We start from the raw sequence: 24145 nt of genomic DNA, 5'->3' as shown, positions 1-24145 counted from the left end.
CATAGAGATGGGCTTTATGGCAGAGTGGCCAGAAGAAAGCCATTACTTTCAGCAAAACACAAAATGGCACGTTCTGAGTTTGGGAAAAGGCATGTGGGAGACTCCCAAAATGTATGGAGGAAGGTGTTCTAGTCTGAGAGTAAAATTTAACTTTTTGGCCATCAAAGAAAACGCTATGTTTGGCACAAACCCAACACATCACATTACATTACCCAAAGAACACCATCCCCACAGTGAAACGTGGTGGTGACAGCATCATGTTGTGGGGGTGTTTTTCAGTAGTCAGGACTGGGAAACTGGTCAGAGCTGAGGGAAAGATGGATGGTGCTAAATACAGGAATATTCTTGAGCAAAGCCTGTACCACTCTGTGTGTGATTTGATGCTAGAACAGAGGTTCACCTTCCAGCAGGACAATGACCCCAAACACACTGCTTAACCACTTACAGACCGGACCATTTTTCTGGTCAAAGACCAGACCACTTTTTGCGATTCGGCACTGCGTCGCTTTAACTGACAATTGCGTGGTCGTGCGACGTGGCTCCCAAACAAAATTGACGTCCTTTTTTTCCCACAAATAGAGCTTTCTTTTGGTGGTATTTGATCAACCCTGCAGTTTATTTTTTGCGCTATAAACAAAAATAGAGCGACAATTTTGAAAAAAATATTTACATATATCTACATATTTTTGGTAAAAAAAATAAAAAAAAAAATCGCAATAAGCGATTATTGATTGGTTTGCGCAAAAGTTATAGAGTTTACAAGATGGGGATAGTTTTATAGCATTTTTATTAATAATTTTTTATTATTATTATTTTTTTTTTTTACTAGTAATGGCGGCGATCAGCGATTTTTATTGTGACTGCGACATTGTGGGCGACACATCGGACATTTTTGGGACCATTGTCATTTATACAGTAATCACTGCTATATAAATGCAGCGATTCCTGTGTAAATGACACTGGCAGTGAAGGGGTTAACCAGTGGGTGGCAGTGTAGGGGTTAAGTGTTCCTAGGGGTGTGTTACTAACTGTGGGGGGGTTGGGCTTTAATTTAGTGAACACTGATCTCTGCTCCAATCACATGGAGCAGAGATCAGCGTCACTAGTTGCTAGCCAGAATGGAGAAATGCTGTTTACACGGCATTTCCTCCATTCAGCCGTCCCGTCAGACGATCACGGGTATGCCCGCGGCGATCGAGTCCGCGGGACCCGCGACCGGACTCAAGGGGTCCCGACCGGTACACGAGCGCGCTGCCGGCGGCACGCGAGCGATGGCAGGGTGGCATTGAAGATTGGACGTACCTGTACGCCAATATGCCTGCCCGTGCCATTCTGCTAACGTACATTGGCGTGCGCTGGTCGGGAACCGGTTAAGCAACACTTGAGTGGTGTAAAAAGGGAAACATGTAAAATGTTGGAATGGCCTAGTCAAAGCCCAGACCTCAATTCAATAGAAAATCTGTCAGACTTAAAGATTGCTGTTCCCCAGCACAAACTATCCAACTTGAAGGAGCTGGAGCAGTTTTGCAAGGAGAAATGGGCTAAAATCCCAGTGGTAAAATGTGGCAAGCTTATAGAGACTTATCCAAAGCAACTTGGAGCTGTGATAGTCGCAAAAAGTGGCTCTACGAAGTATTGACTTTAGGGGGTGAATAGTTATGCACATTGACTTTTTCTGTTATTTTGTCCTATTTAATGTTTGCTTCACAATAAAAAAAAAAAAAAAAAAAAAATCTTCAAAGTTGTGAGCATGTTCCATGAATTAAATTATGCAACTCCTCAAACAATCCATGTTAATTCCAGGTTGTGAGGCAACAAAACACGAAAAATGCCAAGGGGGTGGATACTTTTGCAAGGCACTGTATATGTATTGCTAAAAATGTTTTTTAACCTCTCAAAATAGTATCGATAGAGCATTTTTTGTGTCAGAAAGTTTGTTGAACTGTGTATGCACATATAATATACATAAACACAATGCAGCCCCACATTGCTGGGCAAACAGCATACTACTATTTTCTCCTTGCATACAGTAATGGTTTACTTAAAAGGAGTTGTAAAGGCAGAAGGTTTTTTTTATCTTAATGCATTCTATGCATTATGATAAAAAGCCTTTTGTGTTTAGCAGCTTCCCAGCACCCCCTAATACTTACCGGAGCCCCATCTCTGTCCAGCAATGTCCACGAGTCCTTCGGCCGTCCAGGACTCTCCCTCCTGCTTGGCTAAGAAACGGCAGCAGTGCCATTGCCTCCTGCAGCTGTCAATCAAATTCAGTTAGCCAATCAGGATAGAAGAGGGGTGTGGCCGAACGGCAACTCAGTTTCTGAATGGACACACACAGCTGCAAAGCCCCCCTCCCACCCATAGCAAGCTGCTTGCTGTGGGGGCACGCGACAGGAGCATAGAAGAGGGACCCGAGAGGAGGAGGATACAGATTGCTCCGTGCAAAACCATTACACAGGGCAGATAAGTATAACATTTTTGCTATAAAGAAAAAAAAAAGTGACTTTACAATCACCAACCACTTGCCGACCTGCGGCAAGTTGGCTCATTTCTGTAAATCGCCATAGGAGTATGTCGGCAGGTGCACGTGCCTGCTGCATGGCAGGGGGCACCAATGCACGTGGCTGGCGGGCAAGATGTAAGCAAGGCACCCGCGATCACAGGAAAGAGCCAGAATGGGGATCTGTCAATGTGAACAGACAGATTTCCGTTCTGACAGGGGAGGAGAGAGAAATCAGCTGTTCCTAGTGATTAGGAACAGAGATCTTTCTTCTCCTCCATTCAGTCCCAGTCCCCCCCAGTTAGAAATACCTCCCAGGGAACATATTTGACCCCTTGATCGCCCCCTAGTGTTAACCTCTTCTCTGCCAGTGACATTTACACAGTAATCCGTGCATTTTTATAGCACTGATCACTGTATAAACATCAATGGTCCCAAAAAAGTGTCAAATCTGTCCACTGCAATGTCGCAGTCCCACTAAAAATCGCAGATCACCCATCATTACAAATACACATATATATACACACACACATTATATATATATATATATATATATATATATATATATATATATATATATATATATATATATATATATATATATATTCTATCCTTGTAGATGTGATAAATGTTGTGCAAACCAATCAATATATGCTTATTGCGATTTTTTTTTAGAATACATATTGGCCTAAACTGATGAAATTTGTTTTTTTACATTTTATTTAAGATATTATAGCAAAAAATATTGTTTGTCAAAATTGTTGCTTTTTGTTTATAGTGCAAAAAATAAAAACCACAGGTGGTGATCAAATACCACGAAAATAAACCTCTATTTGTAGGGGGGGAGAGAAGGGCGTCAACTTTGTTTGGGTACTGCCTCACATGACCGCACAATTGTCAGTTAAAGCGAAACAGTGCTGTGTCGCAAAGAATGACCTGGTCATTAAAGTGGTAGTTTTCTCCTTCTCACGTTAGCCTACGTTCCAGACACAAAGCACTGTGCATAAGACTTTTCACTTGTTAAAATGCCTAAGAAATTGCGCGTTTCTCTTCTGCGCTAAAGAGAATCCATGCAAAGCACAACAGAAAAAGCAACTGTGCTCTGACCTCCTTATCCAAATCAGGAAAATGCTTCTGCAGCTTTTTTACACTGGTCTCTTGTTTTTCCCATTCTTCTTCAGAGCCTGAGCTATCACTGTCCACACCAAACTGCAAAAGATCAAAAAATAGGTTTTAGAATGAGACAATTCAGAAATTATTATCATTATTATTATTCAGGATTTATATAGCGCCAACAGTTTGTGAAGCGCTTTACAATATGAGGGCAGACAGTACACTTACAATACAAATCAATACAGGAGGGATCAGAGGGCCCTGCTCGTTAGAGCTTACAATCTAGAAATGCATTGACCGATAAAAATCAAGTAAGACTCAAACTAAAATAAACTAATATTTTATTGACCACTGTGGAAGAGAGAAGTTCTCATGCTGTAGAATTTGGAGCACTAGAAGAAAAAAAGTCTTACTCTTGCACCTAAAGAACAAGTCACGAAATGGGAGAGGCTTGCTAGATCCGTGGATCAGGGTGCTAAAAATGATCCATGTGCCAACAACCTTTTCATTTTTTTCCTCTAACAATTGTATGTGGTTTAGATTTGTAGTAAGCTCATCAGTCCTGATCTAAGTTAGAAATATCACTTTAGGGTGAAGGGTCTGAAATTATTTGTACATTTATACTACAGATAACAAGCTTGTCAGAACTTAACTTTAAAGAAAAGGGGCTGGGCTCCATTACATGGTTTCTCATCACTGGTGTAGAATTATCTAAGTTGCTCTAAGAGGCTTTCTGGGAGCTTTAATAGCAGACCTACCAGCAACACTTTCCAAATTCCTTCAATCCCCCATCATTGTGTTCAGCCACAGGGAGTGAAGAAAAACAGCTGGTAGTTTGAGTATGATGAGTATGTGACTAGGCCTTCATCCTTCGTGACAGAAATGGTGTTTGGCGATTGCTTGCACATCAATTACTGTCACGTGGGAGTGAGGAGTAGGTTTCAAGATGCCACTTGGAGCTTACACACTTCTGCTTTTTGCATTCATTAGACTCTCTACACCAGTGTGTAGAGAGTCTAATTGTGTAGCATTAGAACTTTGGGCACTGTGTGGACCAGTCACTGGTATCCCAACAACCAATGACGTCATTGGTTGACGAGAAGGATGTTGCGCATCTGCATAGCATCCCTGTGTGCTCTTCCCCTGCCTCGCTGTCAGCACTGGGGTCACTTTAGCTGAAACAGAGAAACTGAGAGGAGCAACTCTGGAATACTAGCCCATACCAGTGTGCAAAGGTGTATTTGCTTTGGAAGAACAAGGGCCCATTCACACTTCGGATGTGGTGGGACTGCATTGGGTGGCTATTCCAGCACAGTCTTATTGATATTGATTAATAAATACACCTAAAATGTTGCATGAAGCCTCTGAGGCGCACATAATTAGTATGGAGATTTGCATCCACCAGTTTATCTTATGGTCGCCTTTGAAAGAGACATTTGCAAGTTGCATCTAGGACAGAAACATGCACACAAAAAATAACCAATGCCAAAAGGAAAGGAGTGTCAGACTGAATGTGGATGTAAAATACATTAGAAGGTAAAAACACCGCTAACCTCAGGAAGTAGACAGGCTGTCTCCAAAACAAATGTGACTACTTTTTGCCAGATAATTTAAAGAAAGTCTGGACATGTCCAATACAATTATAGCTGAACTAAAAACTTTTCAAATTTTATTACCTTAAAAGTGTGTCCATAATTTATAGCTTTCCCGAATCATAAGTACTATAAAACAATGTTCCACATTACAACAGTTTTGAGCATAAATTAACTTTGGGATGGGAAGTTGCTCCAGTAAACACTTAAAGCTCAATTCCTGGCACACATCTCCTCTTGAATAATTGTAGGTGAGTGTATATACACCTTTAAAGAATGTGTGAACCTTTACTTACCCATTCAATTAAAAAAAATTGAAGGCAAAATGTGTGTGCGTGTATAAAAAGAACAGCGCAGCGCTAAATTCATGCATAAATTCAATCAAGATATATGCAGAAGTTCATAAGTGAAAAATTCAACGTGTGAGTTACCAAATGGATATCCAGAAACCGTTCTTGTATATAGACAAACACTCAGGAAGAGAAAGGAATCTCTCCAACCATGAGAGTGATGAAAGTAGGAATAGGTGTCCACACACACACACACACACACACACGCACACACACACACACGCACACACACACACACGCACACGCACGCACACGCACACGCACGCACACGCGCACGCACACACACGCACACACACACGCACACACACGCACACACACACGCACACACACACGCACACACACACACACACACACACACACACACACGCACACACACGCACACACACACACACACACGCACACACACGCATGATTGATGGTCGGCCATCTTGCTCCTGGAACTACCATTACATTACCACACGCTTGTTTTCAGCTACTCAAATGTGAGTGTTATTCTGTTTTAGCATGTTATTGTTTAAAACCAGCTTAATGTTATGTGGATGATTCCTTCATTACATGGTCTGTGAGCTGTAACCACCCTGGAGGTGTTATTGCTGGTGAGATTACTTCTTGGTCTCACTCGTTTTTGTATGGTGTGTATCCGTTGATGGGTGCCGATGTTTGGGATATCCTGAACCTTTTGGCTTGGATACTGTAATAAGCGCAATTGACCGCTCTTATCAGGCGGTCACATATTGCCTGGTAAGCTTGGCTGCCTTTACCTTGTTGGATGACACCCAGTGGCGGAACTACTGCCATAGCGACCCACGCGGGCGCTATGGGGCCCGCAGCCGAGTTGGGGCCTGGGGAGTGGTGTTAGCGGGCGGGTGCTGGCCGCTCCGGGTGACACCCGCCAGAGGGGTGACACACTGGGGTAGCGGCAGCCGCCCGCATCACTAACACTGCTCTCCGCTGTACCTCGTGCCGGGACAGGGACACAGCAGCACGGACCTCAGCCGACTCCCCCTCCTCTCTGTTTACATCCACAGAGGAGGAGGAGCCTACGCTCGAGGGACACACACTGCACTGTGTATCAGATTTAGCGCTGTTCTGAGGTATGTAGGGGGGGGTCTGCACTACTGAGGGGGTCTGCATTGAGTGGGGATCTGCTGCACTGAGGGGGGTCTACACTACTGGAGGGGTCTGCACTATTGAGGGGGGGTCTGCTGCACTGAGGGGGTCTTCTGCACTACTGAGGGGGGGGTCTGCACTACTGAGGGGGGTCTGCTGCACTGAGGGGGGTCTGCACTACTGAGGGGGGGGGGACCTGCATTGAGGGGGGTCTGCACTACTGAGGGGGGTCTGCTGCACTGAGGGGGGTCTGCTGCACTGAGGGGGGTCTGCTGCACTGAGGGGGGGTCTGCTGCACTGAGGGGGGGTCTGCACTACTGAGGGGGGGTCTGCTGCACTGGGGGGGGTCTGCTGCACTGAGCGGGGTCTGCACTACTGAGCGGGGTCTGCACTACTGAGCGGGGTCTGCACTACTGAGCGGGGTCTGCACTACTGAGCGGGGTCTGCACTACTGAGCGGGGTCTGCACTACTGAGCGGGGTCTGCACTACTGAGCGGGGTCTGCACTACTGAGCGGGGTCTGCACTACTGAGCGGGGTCTGCACTACTGAGCGGGGTCTGCACTACTGAGCGGGGTCTGCACTACTGAGCGGGGTCTGCACTACTGAGCGGGGTCTGCACTACTGAGCGGGGTCTGCACTACTGAGCGGGGTCTGCACTACTGAGCGGGGTCTGCACTACTGAGCGGGGTCTGCACTACTGAGCGGGGTCTGCACTACTGAGCGGGGTCTGCACTACTGAGCGGGGTCTGCACTACTGAGCGGGGTCTGCACTACTGAGCGGAGTCTGCACTGAGGGAGTCTGCACTGAGGGAGTCTGCACTGAGGGAGTCTGCACTGAGGGAGTCTGCACTGAGGGAGTCTGCACTGAGGGAGTCTGCACTGAGGGAGTCTGCACTGAGGGTGGGTGTCTGCACTGAGGGGGATCCTGCACTGAGGGGGGTCCTGCACTGAGGGGGGTCCTGCACTGGGGTCGGTCTGTACTGAGGGGGTGGTCTGGCCTGGGGGGTGTCTGCACTGGGAGGTATTTGTACTGCTGGGGTGGTCCTGCTCTGAGGGGGGGTCTGTAATGGGGGGGTGTCTGTACTAAGTGGGGTGTCTGCACTAGGGGGGTGTCTGCACTGCTGGGGGGTCTGTACTACTGAGGGGGGTCTATACTGCTGGGGGGTCCTGCACTGAGGGGGGTGTCTGCACTGGGAGGGTCTGCACTGGGGGGGGGGTGTCTGTACTGCTGGGGTTCTGCACTGAGGTAGGGGGTGTCTGTACTGCTGGGGGGTCTGCACTGTACTGATGGAGGTCAGCAATCTGTGTCCTTCAGGGGCTGCATACAGTATACTGCATACTTTGTTGTTCGAAATGAATATAAGCTGTTGCCTGGGTACTGTGCCACATGGGTGTGGTAATCTGTTGTTCAATGGCATTAGTTAATTTTTTTGGGGGGGGGGCCCCATACAACATTTTGCTATGGGGCCCTGTGATTTCTAGTTACGCCCCTGGTGACACCTATTCCTACTTTCCTCACTCTGATGGCTGGAGGGTTTACTTACTCATCCTGAGATATATATATATATATATATATATATATATATATATATATATAGATATATATATATATATAGATATATAGATATATAGATATATAGATATATATATATATATATATACACACATACACATACTCAGGTGTTTGGACATTGGACACAGCTGCTTTTCATTTCAAAATCACATCTATGTTTCACCATTTGAGTGTGTATATATATATATATATATATATATATATATATATATATATATATATATATATATATATATATATATATATATATTATACACACACACACACTATACTGAGAACACTTTAATAAGTAATTACATGATCTCTGTTCTCAGCTGCACAAGGGGCTTGCAGATGGGTGGATGGAGACTGCAGGGTGAGTCATTCAGTGCCATTCAGGAGAATGCAGAGAAACATCAGTACACTGGTATTCCCAGGGAAGAGCTGTGCAGGGAAGGTGTCAGCAGAAGGCTGGGCTCCCAAGGAAAATGCAAAGAAGAAAACTGACCACATTGGGCTAGAGGTGCTTCCATGCAAAGAAAACAGGATACTTTTAGATACGGTAAGTACATGGTAACACAAGCACATATGGGAAATGAGAAATGTTGGGTAACACATACTTTGGGTTTTCACATAGATTTTCAAACATCCTGCCCCTGCTGTCACAGAAGCCTGTTAATAGGTGTGCTTTTTTGGTGCATAAAGACATATACTTCCTCCTCAGGAGACCAGTTACTCCTGCCTGCTTTTTATCTTATAAAATACTATCCCCTGCCAGCGAGTTGCAAAATAAGGCCCTTGCTCTCCGAGAAAAAGAATTGATCTTTTGGCTTTCTGACTCAAAGCTTTCAAATCAGCAGGGAGTATAAGCTTTGCTGATTGCAGAGCTATAGGTCTGACTCGGTAGGGTGCATGTCTGATCTCTGCAGAGAGACCACTATTACCACACAGAGAGCAATAGTCCCACTCTGTAGCTGCTTGTAGGGTACAGAATTTTCTACTTTAGAAGGAAAATCATCTGCAAGACATTGAACAATTTTTATTTTGATTTAAGGCGATTCTTAGGTATTTTAAACAGAGGGTTCAATTGTGTTTTATAGGAAACCTGTACTGAAAGACGGACATGCTACAACTGCTGATCTTAGCTACTCAAAACCACAGTTATTGTCAGATCTGATTTCAATAGTTGCTTTGCTGTTAATAACTGCTATGTAGTAACTGGCCTGCTGAAAGCATGGTGCAAAAATTCTTTGCAGCTTAAACAATACAAAAGGCAAAACCCTTATTGGACACAGATATGTACAGAAACCTCTATTTTGCAAGACAGACCTGACACAAAACGCACACGACAATCAGATGAGACCAATTATTATTGAATACATTCAATTAGATAGTAGAGCGTGTTTCTTACTGCAGGAATCTATCCTATATTGTTGGCGAGTATCAATAGAATGGTACAAATCCCTAATGTGATATTGCTAGATTTCAGATTTGTATAGTAGCCAAGTATTTTCCATAACTTCCTACAAAGTAAAGGCACAAGGTTCAAGGTTATTGTTTTGATGCAAGTGGGTAAATTTTTCCTATGATTTCCTCCAGTTGAGCATCAACTCAAAAACATGAAAAGGTTCTAGAATGTAGACAAATAAAAGTGTTTGATACTGATTAAGTCAGTAGATTGTAAACTCCTCACGGGCAGTGACCGATATACAAAGAATACTTGGATCTAAAGTATTTTGATGCTATGTGTAGTGAAAATGACAAAAAGCAAAATGGAATAAATTGGCAAGTCTTGGAAGAAGCAGCTGACAGTCACACAAAAACTTACAGAATCAGATTTCTTCTTTTTTGAAACTTTTTCCTCAGCTCCATCCTGGGGACGGTCATCTGCCTTTCTTTTTCGAGATGAATTTTTATCTAAATATGTTAAACAGGTATATTATAAACATTAATATGCTGACACAAGCTTACAATGCAAATACATTAGTCCACTACAGTGTCACGAGATCTAGAAAGACAGCAAAAAAAAATAAAAAAAAAATAAAAAAATAAACCACCACAAAAAACCAACTACTTTTAAAAAAAGATACACAGAATGACTGATATGTTCACTTCAGGAACCAAAAACGTGCACAGGCCTATACACATTTAAGCTGTCTGATGCTTAGGGCTCTCTATAGTGGGAGCCTGCTGTTGTATGAAAAGGCATAAAGGACACAAAAAAAAAAGCAGCCGATTTGTGTTGGGGGAAACCTTTGGGGGGGGGGGTTTAATGTTCCTACAAAATCATATATATATATATATAGTATCTCGCAAAAGTGAGTAAACCCCTCACATTATTGGAAATATTTTATTATCTCTTTTCATGCGACAACGCTGAAGAAATGACACTTTGCTACCATGAAAAGTAGTGAATGTACAGCTTGTATAACAGTGTAAAATTTTCTGTCCCCTCAAAATAACTCAACACACATCTATTACTGTCTAAACCGCTGGCAACAAAAGTGTTGCTATCTGCTGTATCTTCTATATACCTGTAAGTGAACTACAAATAAATACATTTCCCTTTACTTTACGGTCTTCACTGATTTTTGCATGTTTATAGGTACTGCTGCAATTGCTGAGGAGTGACTACCCATGACTCCAGCCCTGCCTCTGGAAATCTTTTATATGGTGGCTATATGTTGTTTGAATACTGAATCCTTTGACCACTTGTGACCCCTTGGAGAGTGACACCTACACTTCCTGTGATTGATTTGAGGCTTATTACAAATTGATATCAGCTAAGCAGGTTGAGACACACTTTGGTGTTGAGTGTTTTCTTACTCATAATACACTGGAAATGTTGAAAGTTTCTTCGTATTCTCCTCATCTTCATTGAATTAACTTTTATTTACATTAGCGCTGCATTTTGGACTATATTTACTTTTGTTCGGTGATCAACGAACTGTGGTGGCTGCTTCTGACATTGAAATATATACCATATCTTGTATATTGATTTTAGCTCTGATATCCACCCACTCCAGTTTTATAATCCATGTCCTTAGCCTGCTTGTCTTTAGCAAACTGTTTGTGGGCCTTCTTGTGCATCATCATCATCTTGTGCAGTGTATGGTCTGAGCACTGACAGAATGACAACCTCTGCAGCAATGCTGGCAGCATTCATATGTCTATTTCCCAAAGACAACATATGCATATGACGCTGAGCGCGCACACTCAACTCCTTTGGTTGACCATGGCAAGGTCTGTTCTGAGTAGAACCTGTCCTGTTAAACCTCTGCATGGCTACCGTGCTACAACTTCGTTTCAGGGTCTTGGCAATCTTCTTATAGCCTAGGCCAGTGATGGCGAACCTTGGCACCCCAGATGTTTTGGAACTACATTTCCCATGATGCCCAAATACACAGCAGAGTGCATGAGCATCATGGGAAATGTAGTTCTAAAACATCTGGGGTGCCAAGGTTCGCCATCACTGGCCTAGGTCATCTTTATATAGAGCAACAATTCTTTTTTTCAGATCCTCAGAGTTCTTTGCCATGAGGTGCCATGCTGAATTTCCAGTGACCTGTATGAGAGCGTGAGATCGATAACACCAAAATTTAACACACCTGCTCCCCATTCACACCTGAGACATTGAAACACTAATGAGTCACATGACACCGGGGTGGGAAAATGGCTAATTGGACATCATTTATGGGTGTACTCACTTTTGTGACAATATAAAGTGCGTGTGTGTTTATAATAATTTATATATATATATATATATATATATATATATATATATATATATATATATATATATATATACACACATACATACATACACACACACACGCACGCGCACTGTATTACTAAAAGTATTAGGACGCCTGTCATTACACGCACATTAATTTTAACGGCATCCCAGTCTTAGTCTGTAGGGTTCAATACTGAGCTGGCCCACCCTTTGCAGCTATAACAGCTTCAACTCTTATGGAAACTCGCTCATCCGTGTCTTTATGGACCTTTCTTTGTTCCCTGGTGTGCAGTCATGTTGGAACAGGAAGGCGCCATCCCCAAAAACTGTTCCCACAAAGTTGGGAGCATTGTCCAAAATGTCTTGGTATGCTGACACCTTAAGACTTCCCATCACTGGAACTAAGGGGCCAAACCAAACCCCTGAAAAACAACTCCACACCATAATCCCCCTCCTCCAAATGATTTGGACCAGTGCACAAAGCAAGTTCCATAAAGACATGGATGAGCGAGTTTGGGGTTGAGCAACTTGACCGGCCTGCACAGAGTCCGGACCTCAACCCGATAGAACACCTTTGGGATGAATTAAGAGTGTACACTGCAAGCCAGGCCTTCTCATCCAGCATCAGTGCCTGATCTCACAAATGCGCTGCTGGAGGAATGGTCAAACATTCCCATAGACACACACCAAAACCTTGTGGACAGACTTCCTAGAAGAGTTGAAGCTGTTATAGCTGCAAAGGGTGGGCCAACTCAATATTTAACCCTACAGACTAAGACTGGGATGCCATTAAAGTTCCTGTGTAAAGGCAGGCATACTTTTGGCAAGATAGAAAGTACATACTTTTTTTTATTTTTATTTTTTTTATTCATTACATTTTGCAAAACAGTCACCTGCATTCTTACGACCTATGTATTCACACAACTGGCAGAGAACAGATATTTCTCCCCAACACTGGGTTGGTTTACTAAAACTGTTGCTTACTAAAACCAGCTCTGCATAGACACCAATCAGCTTCCAGATTTTTTTTTTTTTTTTTGTTTGTCAAAGCTTAAAGGGATTGTAAAGTAATTTTTTTTTTTCTTAATATAACAAACATGTTATACTTCCCTCCACTGTGCAGCTCGTTTGCACAGAGTGGCCCCAAACCTGCTCTTCCGGGGTCCCTCGGCAGCTGTCTCGGCTTCTTCCCGCAAGTACTTCTCACGTTCATGCGAGCTCCCTCACACGGTGAGAAGCATCTGCGGGTGCACTCCCATGATGCAGCCGGCGGTTATAGCCGCTCGCTGCATCACACGGCCCTGTGTAGGGATTGGGCAATCTAGAGGGCCGAAGAGTCATTCAAGCAAGCTCTACCACCACTAAACCCTGAATCTTACCCAGAGTGGACTAGAAGAGTGGGGAGGCAGCAAAGGGGAATGGAACAGTGAGAATACCTTGCTGTGGGCGAGCTATCGGGAGACACTAAAACAAAAAAATAGTGCAGAGCTCAAAAAATAAGCTTAGTGTTTAGCTACAGCGCACATAAGGTATATGATAATATATCATAAAATTATGTGCATGTGTGTATACAATGACCAAAGATATACAAATATGTATAGCATGCAAAAAAGTTCATAGCGCAATCAGGAGACACTGTCGCGTTGCCATAAATGAGCAAAGTTGTCTTTTCAAAGTAAACTGGGGTACAGTTTAGAATTTGCTACACTACTGGCCCCATCAATGTCATGGTTGGCCTCACTGATCAATATAGAGCAATGTTTCTCAAGTCCAGTCCTTAAGGCGCCCCCAACAGGCCATGTTTTCAGGATTTCCCTCAGCTGTGGTAATTACTAAGGCAGTGAATCTGATCAAGTCACCTGTGCAAAATAATGGAGAGACTGAAAACATGACCTGTTGGGGTGCCTTAAGGAATGGAGCTGAGAAACACTGATATAGAGAACTATAGATTAAAACTCAAAACTGAAATTGGCCAAGAGAAACAGAGGTTGTCATTATTGATTTTATTCTGCAAATGATAGTTAGCTGCCTACAATGCCAATTCTCTGTTCAAAACTTCTCTTCTTCACCAACCCAGGATCTTGTGAAAGAATAATAAATGCATTTTTTTCCTACAAAAATATATTCAATTCTTATTTTTCTCATAAAGCTGAACTTAGCCTTTAAAGTTGTTGTAAACCCTTACAAACCACTTTGACCTACAGGTAAGCCTAGATTAAGGCTTACCTGTAGGTCCAAGAAATATCTCCTAAACCTATACGGTTTAGGAGATATTTACATAAAGACAGTGACAGCTGTCTATGGCGCATGCGCTGTAGACAGCGGCGCGCAGGCACACTATCGCTGTTAGCAGCATGCCGCCAATGGCGATATGCCGTTAGTGGCGGCTCCCGTGCGGGAGTGATGTCATCGCTGCTCCGGTGCTGCGAGTGGCCGGAGCAGCAATACCCGGAAGAAGATGGACGCTCTGGACTACAGGGGGACAGCAGTCACATCGCTGACTCCTGTTTGGGTAAGTGACACATAATGGGCTACTATTATGCGATGCATAGTAGCCCATTATGCTTTACCTTAGCAGTGAGACAAAGAGGAAGTAAACCCTAATGGGTTTACTTCCTCTTTAACCATTTACATGACTATTTACTGTAACAACCAGACAACTAGCCACTTTACAAAGTTAGTAATGATACTCCCATATTTACACTTAAAGTGTTATAACCCCAAGCTAAGCTGCAATATATTACATTTGTGGCTTAATACCGCTTTAATTCAGTGCTTCTGGAATGATTATAAAAAGGCATTAAAAGCCAAGTACTTGAATCTTTAGTTGTCCACTATGCAGTCATTCTACCAGTTTAATACTTTAAAGCAGCACAAGAAGTCAAAAACTTCATGCGCTCCTTGTCAGTATGCAGTGTGACAGATAAGCTTATTATTGTGCTACTCATCCTTTCACCTTCCAGCCACAGGCTAGAGGCAGCTACAATACAGCCTGGGCTCAGAGAAGGTAGGGTAAATGATGCTGGTAGTCAGTCATTCAGGCCCCTTTCAAACTGGCAGAGTCCGCCAGCAGATCTGCCCGTTCAGCATGGAATCTCTCTACTGATCCCCACTGAGCAGGTAGATGACAGGTCCGTGTACACTCAACTGATGCAGAATGGACACAGACATATGGGGAATGGATCCCTATACGTCTGTTTTTAGCAGACAGGATCGAATCAGACATGTCCGTTGACATCCACCACTCAATAGAGCGCATTGGATGATCTGACAGGGTCCACCTGAAAAACTGACAGGCGTACCCATCGGGCCGTCACTGTGAAAAGGGCCTTAATCTGTAAGATTGTGAACATATAGTGGCAGAAAATAATTACTACAGGGGATGGCTCTGGATTGAGTGTTGCAATAAAGGCTATGGGTTTATAAAATGTAATTTTATCTTTTATGGGCCATTATTTTTATTTTTTTTTCCTTGCTTGTAGTTCAGAAGTCCTGGGTTGTACCCTACTGTGCAGTAACTTGGGAGTGCCATTAACAATGATTGGCCCTTTAATGCACCTTACATACAGCAGTGGAAGTGGGTCCTAAAGAGTTAAAACAATTCATAAAACACAGATTTTGCTTTTATACAACAGAGAGAAAAAAAACCGACCTAAAAACATTCAGAGAGAACCATTCATTTTACCAAGAAAAATGCTTATGTCAGATCATTTCTTGTCTACATGGGGATTTTGGATGTGACAAGATAATGAGCCACTCACATGATAGAAAGTGCTGACATTTTGATTTTGATTAGCAGTTGAGTTTTTTCACTGCTTTGATCCGTCTATGAAACTTAAGGACACACCTCAGGCAGAATACTACTATAGCTAGCAAGCAGAAAATGTTTTTGTGCATTCATTTGATGGTCAGTCAGTCACAACCAGACCATACTAGGAAACAGTAAGGTGCACTAAACGTATATTTAAAAAAAATCCTTGAAATCCTGAACATTAATTATGCATATCTGCAAATTAATCATTTAATACCCCCCATTAAACCTTATGTGACCTCTCATTGCGTTTATAATGCAAACTATCCATAAAGCAGATGTTGAACAAGGTTTCAGCAACTCGCAGAACCAGAAGAAGTGCCTCAAGTTAAAGCAGGCGCTATTAAAAACGGAAACGTGTCTTTACCTGCTGAAAACATTAACGTGGACAGCAGCTGTGATCTGCCCCGAATGCCAGAATGGCAGACTGCCCCACAGGGTGTGCGCCGCTGGGAGTGTGTACAGAAGTCAGATCTACAAAAGTGTTCCTTATTACAGCAAATATTTGATATAATTAGTATGAGAGAGAAAAAGTGTGCTATCAATTCATAAGTCAAGAGATGCAGATAAAGATAAAAAGCGTAATGATTTTATTTGTAAGATATTAACCACTTGACCACTGGGCACTTAAAACCCCTTCCTAACCAGACCAATTTTCAGCTTTCGGTGCTCTCACATTTGGAATGACAATTACTCTGTCATGCAACACTGTACCTAAATTTAATTTTTCCCACAAAATAAAGCTCTCTCTTGGTGGTATTTAATCACCGCTGTTTTTTTTTTTTTTTTTGAACAATAAAAGAAAAAGAAAAAAAAAAAAAAAAAAAAAAAAAGACTAAAAATTCTGTTAAAAAAAATGTATTTTTCTTTGTTTCAGTTATAAAATTTAGCAAAATTTGTTATTTTTCATCATAAATTTTGGCCAAAATTTATACTGCTACATATCTTTGGTAAAAATAACCCAAATTGGTGTATATTTGGTCTTTGTGAATGTTAGTGTCCATAACCACTTTCAGACCGGACCATTTTGCTGGCTTAAGACCAGACCACTTTTTGCGATTTGGCACAGCGTCGCTTTAACTGACAATTGCGCGGTCGTGCGACATGGCTCCCAAACAAAATTGACGTACTTTTTTCCCCATAAATAGAGCTTTCTTTTGGTGGTATTTGATCACCCCTGTGGTTTTTATTTTTTGCAATATAAAAAAAAAAAGAGCGACAATTTAAAAAAAAAATAAATAAATAAAAAAAAGCATTATTCTTTACTTTTTGCTATAATAAATATCCCCCCAAATATATATATAAAAAAAAATTCTTTCCTCCTTTAGGCCGATACGTATTCTACATATTTTTGGTAAAAAAAAAATAAAAAAAAATAAAAAATCACAAGCGATTGATTGGTTTGCGCAAAATGTATAGCGCTTACAAAATAGGGGATAGTTTTATGGCATTTTTATTAGTAATGGCGGTGATCAGCGATTTTTATTGTGACTGCGACATTATGGCGGACACATCGGACATTTTTGGGACCACTGTCATTTATACAGCAATCAGTGCTATACAAATGCACTGATTTCTGTGTAAATGACACTGGCAGTGAAGGGGTTAACCAGGGGGTGGCAGTGAAGGGGTTAAGTGTGTCCTAGGGGGCTTCACCAGCTCTGACGGCCTCTATGCGGGCAACGATACGGGCCTGGGAAAAAGCGCAGGCATTGTTGAAACAGCCAGGGGGGAGTTGGTCTCCTGACACTCCTCTATGGTTCAATCCTAAATTGCCTCATTTTGGGGACATACCGGATCCGGTGATATGGGCTAGGGTAGGCATTAAGCAACTGAAGCATGTGGTGAGAGGGGGGCAGCTCCTGACGTTTGATCAGCTTAAGGTGACTCATGATCTCCCAAATTGGTACTTTTTTAGATTCTTACAGTTGCGGCACGCCTTTCTCTCTCAGTTCGGTCCCGGGGTTTTACTGGTGGAAGTCTCACCTCTGGAGACTGTGCTGCGGACAGAAAACCTGAAAAAGCCTCTCTCCGTTGTGTACAGCATGCTGTTCCCGGACAGGCCGAAGCCTATCCAAAACTGTAGAGATGTTTGGAGTGCTTTAATACCTGACTTTGGAGGGGAGGATTGGGACGACATGTGGGGACACCCGTTTCAGACCCTAGTATCGGCCAGAGACAGACTTATCCAGTTTAAAATTCTGCATAGAGTATACTATACCCCAGCCAGACTGGCTAGGATTTACGGTACCGGCGAGGGAGGGTGCTGCCGCTGCACAGCTGACCGCGCTAACTTTGACCATGTGTTTTGGCAGTGCCCGCGGATTGAGGAGTTCTGGAGGGGAGTGACATAGGTTATACAATCTGTCCTTTCGGTGCCAATTCCAGTCACAGTCGCGGTATGTTTACTCTGACTGGTGGAGGAGTTGGCACCTCGAAGGGCGCAGAGGACTCTGATTTCTCTGGCGCTGTTTTATGCACGTAAGGCTATACTGTTGTGTTGGAAGAACCCCGAACCTCCTACGGTTTCTTATTGGAAAGGTTTAATTAATAATGCTTTGCCGTTATACAAAGCCACCTATCTTAGCAGGGGGTGCCCTAACAAATTTGAGAGAGTGTGGCGGTGCTGGCTTGATGCCGCAGATACTGTGAATTAATCGCTAGGCGAGGGGTTTTTTCCTTGAGGATAGGGTGAGGGGCGGGGCAGGGAGGTGCTTTCCCTTGGATTGGTTATATCCCCATTTCACGTAGTTCACTATTCAGTTACAGTACAGGCTATGTGTTTCTTATATGAGTGGTACTGTCGGTGTTTATAGACTGAACTAGGAGGAAGAATGGAGGGCTGCACAGGAGGGAGTTTGGTTGGGTGGGGGTTGGGGAGCTGTTTGGGACCATTTGGTATGTTTGTATGTTGGTATGTTATTAATGTATTGAAAACCTTCAATAAAAAAAAAAAAAAAAAAAAAAAAAAAGTGTGTACTAGGGGTGTGTTACTAACTGTGGGGGGCTGGGCTGTGTGTTAGTGAACATTGATCTTTGCTCCAATCACAGGAGCAGAGATCAGTGTCACTCGTTCCTAGGCAGAACAGGAGATGCTGTTTACATTGGCAGCTCCCCGTGAGACGACTGTGGGTATCCCCACGGCGATCGAGTCTATGGGACCCGAGACCGGACTCACGGGAGTACCGACCGGCACACACGCGATGGCAGGGCAGCAATTTCAAGTGGACGCAGCTGTACGCCAATTTGCCTGCCTGTGCTAATCTGCCGACGTACATCGTCGTGCGCCAGTCGGGAAGTGGATAAGCTATGATGCCAATCTCTGAAAATTGATCGCACCTGAAGTACTGATGGCCCATCTCATTTCTTGAGATCCGAACATGCCAGCCAGGAAAGTACAAATATCCCCCAAATGACCCCTTTTTGGAAAGCAGGCATTCCAAAGTATTTAGAAAGGGGCATGGTGAGTTTTTTTAATTGGTCATTTTTTTCCCACAATTCTTTGCAAAATCAATTTTTTTTTCCCCCACAAAATTGTCATATTAGCAGGTTATTTCTCTCACACAGCATATGCATACCACAAATCACACCCAAAACACATTCTTCTATTCCTCCCGAGTATGGTGATACCAAATGTGTGAGACTTTTACACAGTATGGCCACATAGAGAGGCCAAACATGAAGGAAGCACCATCAGGTGTTCTGGAGCATAAATTACACATATGTTTTCCCGACTACCTCTTACAATTTTGAAGGCCCTGGAGCACCAGGACAATGGAAACGCCCCAAAAATGACCCCATTTTGGAAGGTAAACCCCCCAAAGTATAATCTATGAGGCATAATGAGTCTTTTGAACATTTAATTTTTTTCTACAAATTTTTGAAATATGTGGAAAGAAAATGAAAAACGCATTTTTTTTTTTTTAAACACAAAGTTGTCCAGTTCTACATAATTTATAACGCATAGCATGTACATACCAAAAACGACACCCCAAAATAGATTCTCCTATTCCTCCCGAGTATGGCGATACCATATGTGGTAGACTTACACAGCCTGGACACATACAGAGGCCAAGTACAGCTGGGTATGGCCGAGCATGGCTGGGTACAGCTCAGTACGGCTGAGCGTGGATGGATGAGTATTGCTGAGTATGGATGGTTGAGCATGGATGGGTGGATAAGTATGACGGATGGGTGGATAAGTATGACAGAGGGGTGGCTGAGTATGGATGGATGAGTAAGAATGGTGGGATGGAGGAACGTGGATGGCGGGATGGATGAGCGTGGATGGCTCAGCATGGATGGCTTATACAGAGGGATGGATGGAAGAGTGCTGGATTTGTCACTGAGCAGCACCGTGGGCACTAAACATCCAGCCCACAGCGCTGCTGCATCCAATCTCCCCCCTCTCCACTCACACTGTATTACAAACCTTCCTATCTTACACCTATTGTCACCGGCATGTAACATGTACATTGACCCTGTAAATAGCATGGTGTAATTTGTTGCCCTGGCTGTTCAGCATACAGTAGATTAACTGTTCACATTTATGTGTCAGATGTTTCTTTTTGTGTTTAACCACTTACCTACTGGACACTTTCACCCCGTTCCTGCCAAGGCCCATTTTCAGAGCTGTCACACTTCGAATGACAATTGCTTGGTCATGCAAAACTGTACCCAAATTACATTTTTATAATTTTTTTTCACAAATATAGCTTTCTTTTGGTGGTATTTAATCTCCACTGTTTTTTTTTTTTATTATTGTTTGCTAAATAAAACGGAAAAAGACTGAAAAAAAAAAAAAAATAGGCGACACTGATGAGAAGGCACTGGTGAGCGCTGTTGGGACTGCACTGATATTCACATACATTAGAAAGTGTACAATGCCTTTAAATATGAGCTGATCTCTGCAATCCAGTTAGTTCCAGAACCCACAAAGCTCTAGGAAGGCTCAAGGACAAGGATAGTAAGTAAAGCATCTAGGAGCTAGTGCTGTAGGGATATAGTTTTCTATGTCCTGTATCACATTTAGGGTCCGTTCACACCATCAGCACACACTACTGCTGGTGTGCGCCAATGGGCAGCAGTGTCGATGTACTGAAAGGGGTGCATTGCACGGTTTACTTTTTTTGTTCAAGCTTTACTGAAATGTCACATCATTAAGTTCTATTGCCTGCAGTAGGGTGCAATAAAGTGGATTCTGTTGCATGCTACAGCGTGGTGGTGTGAACTGAAATGATTGGTAACACTGCTTTCTGCCTTGTCTACACGTCGCAACTGCATTGAACAAGGATGCCCAGTACAGCCCAATGCATCTGATGTGAAAGAGCCTTTAAACTTGCAAGTCAGATCTCCAAGAAACCTGGAACTGGCTTTCTGAATGAGAAAAGCAGTAAAGAACCTGAAGTAGGATGGAGACTCAGACTCCATTACATGCCAATTAAAGCGAGCCTCTCAAGTTTAAACTTCTCAAATGTTTGGCTGTATTTATGTGAAAATGATTTGCCCAGGCTGAGCTGAAAACAGACCACTTCTTTTTGATCACCTCTGGCACTATAGAGTCTGTGTTCAGCGGTTTCCACTGCCAGCCCTTACATCAGCCGAGATCCTAGCAAGGGCTAGGAAGCTGATGGCAGGGTTGAAAAGCTGCAGGCAGCAGCTGGGTGTATCAGGATTGTGTTTGAAGTGAATACAAATTTAGGGAACTAAAGTACTTTAACTAGTGCTATGTATCTTATTAGGCATAGGTGGGCAACAGGGTCTCGCTAAGGATCACAAACACACATTCCAGAATCGCCTCACTACCAATGAAATGGGGGGGTAGAAGTTTAAATAGTACAGTACAGGCGCATGCGTGGCTTCTAAATATGGCAGACATGTGATCCCTCGGCTCCAGTCCCCGCAGTTTTTCTGGGACTCCCACTGCACGATCCACGAGCCTCATGAGTCACCTCACCGAATTACCGCTACCACAGCGCATCCCATGGGGAAAATTGAGGATTAAAAGCTCATCTACTCTTCGTTCTCCAAGCCACGGCCAACACTCACCATGGACCGCTTCCAGCTTAGGCCTGCATCCCCAGCCTCGAGTGTACAGGACAACCTGTCAGACACCACGGACCCAATCACGACTGGAGGAGGTAACCCTTTCCACGTACCATACTCCCAACCACCAGGGTCGCTCACCCCACTAGCTGCAGAGGTCCTGGACGCCAAATTGAGCTCCGGGCTCAAAAACATCCCCCACAACATTTCACTAGAGGTGGGGAAGATTGCCCAATAATTAAGAGAGGAAATTGACCATTTGGGTGAACGTACCAACACACTAGAAAGCTAAATTTGACGATTTGGTACAAACTTCATGCTCTGAAGGAGGACAATGCTCATTTAAAAAAAAACACACTGTCACCCAGATGCAGATGCAAGAAGACCTGCAGAACAGAACAAAATCGGAAAAAATGATTTAGAGGGGTGCCTGAATTAGTGGGAGACCAGGATCTGCGCCCTTATGTCCTAAGCCTGTTTTAACACTGTAGCCCCTCACATCCTGGATATTGACCGTCGCCTGGATAGAGCACACAGATGTTCAGCGCCCAAACCCCCAGCTGGGGAGAACCCCAGGGGCATCATCCGCTTTAGTCACTTTGATAGTAAGGAAGCCCTTACCATAGCTACCCGCAACATAACTGGGCTGGATTTCAAGGGGGGCCCAAGATGCAGGTCTTTAGTGACCTGTCACCCATTACCCTTGCCAAACATCAGAACTTTCGACCTATGAAATTATGTACCGATGGGGCTCCCTATTCCGTCTCTCTGCCTCCCAGGAGTACAGCACTCCATGCATGATCTCCAAGAGTAAAGTCTTCCTCTGCAACCTGGGCATACCACACCTTCCTGAAGAGGATCTCCTGCCCTTGCCCGCAACACCAAAACCACCACTTGCTCCAAGCAGGATCTGGACCCCGGTTCAACAGAAATAACCCAAGTCCACCTCCACTCCTCAGAGGCGCTCTTCCACCAGACTCCCAACTTGATGGATCTCTCCACACCCCATGGTCCTATTTTTTCTTGTTTCTGGCTGTGTGCTCCTCGCCTTTTAGCCAGAGTACCCGAGTTGGGAACAATTTTCCCTGTATCTGTGGGATGTCTCTTGATTCTGGTGTTTTATTGTGTGTCTTAGTATTATCTGTTCAAATGTTTACTTCCATATGTTCTTATATCAGAAGATAGTGGAGGACCCCCACCCCTGCCACTATTTGGAGGTCTTCATTTATTCCAGGGCCACAGCCCTGGCTTCCTGACAGGTTTTCTTTGTATTTTATTTTAATTTTTTCAGGTCTTTTTTGACCTATGGTCAGTCCACCAGATATACTATTTGCAAGTCTTTTGTATGGTTTGTGTTTATGCACTTTTTATGCTATTTCCCTACCTCATACACGTCACTCCCGCGCATGTGCACGGGAGTCGACACGCGCGGCAGCTCCATTCTTGGAAATGCCGCGCTCAGTGCGCCTGCGCGCCGCTGTCTACGGCACATGCGCCGTAGACAGCGGTGCCCGTTTTCGGGCAATTATCTCCTAAACCATATAGGTTTAGGAGATATTGCTTGGACCTACAGGTAAGCCTTAATCTAGGCTTACCTGTAGGTCAAAGTGGTTTGTAAGGGTTTACAACCACTTTAAGATTTCTTACTTATAATGTCAAGGGCTTAAACTCCGTTCAAAAGAGATGGATGGCGTTGAAGGAGTTTAGGTCATCATCCGCTGATGTTATCAGGATCCAGGAAGCCCACTTCCATCCGGGAGAGTCCTTTAAATTTGCCAGTAAACTATTCCCAACTGCTTACATGGCCTCTGACCCTGTGGGGAAGGCAGGTGCAGCAATTTTAATTTTCACGTTCATGGCCCCTATGAATTAAATCTTCGTACTTGGAGCCTCATGGAAGATATATTTTCCTGGATTGTGATTATCTCATACATTCCCTTACGTTGGTCAATGTCTAGGCCCCTAATACTGTTGAAATTCAATTTCTCACTGATATGTTTCAGCAACTGGAGAAGTTTTCCCAACCTCTTATGATTATGGGGAAGATTTTAATCTGGCCATGTCACTTAGGAAGGATAGACTAGTACTAGTCCCAACTATTATAGTTGCCAAGGTGAGTCGCCTACCCACCTCCTTCCATAGACTTGTTAGAGGAAATAACCTCCTTGATATTTGGAGAATTGAACACCCTACACATTTTGCTCTCCTCCCTCCAACTGTACTCCAGATTGGACCATTTCTTCATAACCTCCATTTTGCCGTCAACCACTGCGGCCACATAACATGGTCAGATCACTCATCTGTACACTTAGACATTATGCTTCATTCTGTCTCT

The 24145-nt window shown here is 43.5% G+C and overlaps 1 protein-coding gene across 1 annotated transcript in view; it reads right to left on the bottom strand.

Moving 5' to 3' along the window:
- Nucleotides 1-24145, bottom strand: part of SMARCAD1 (SNF2 related chromatin remodeling ATPase with DExD box 1) — a 199172-nt gene that overhangs the window by 106882 nt on the left and 68145 nt on the right. Inside the window, exons 6-7 of the mRNA XM_077476560.1 lie at nucleotides 10047-10135; nucleotides 3608-3709 (exon numbers count right to left, since the gene is read on the bottom strand). Of these exons, the coding sequence (XP_077332686.1) occupies nucleotides 3608-3709; nucleotides 10047-10135 (191 nt within the window). The remainder of the gene's footprint in view (nucleotides 1-3607; nucleotides 3710-10046; nucleotides 10136-24145) is intronic.

Source organism: Lithobates pipiens, unplaced genomic scaffold, assembly GCF_037356315.1.
Source record: "Lithobates pipiens isolate NorthernLeopardFrog02 unplaced genomic scaffold, aLitPip1_a1.2 Scaffold_13, whole genome shotgun sequence".
Lineage (NCBI taxonomy): Eukaryota > Metazoa > Chordata > Amphibia > Anura > Ranidae > Lithobates > Lithobates pipiens.
Note: the sequence above shows the minus strand (reverse complement) of the source record. Positions and strands in the feature narration are given on the sequence as shown.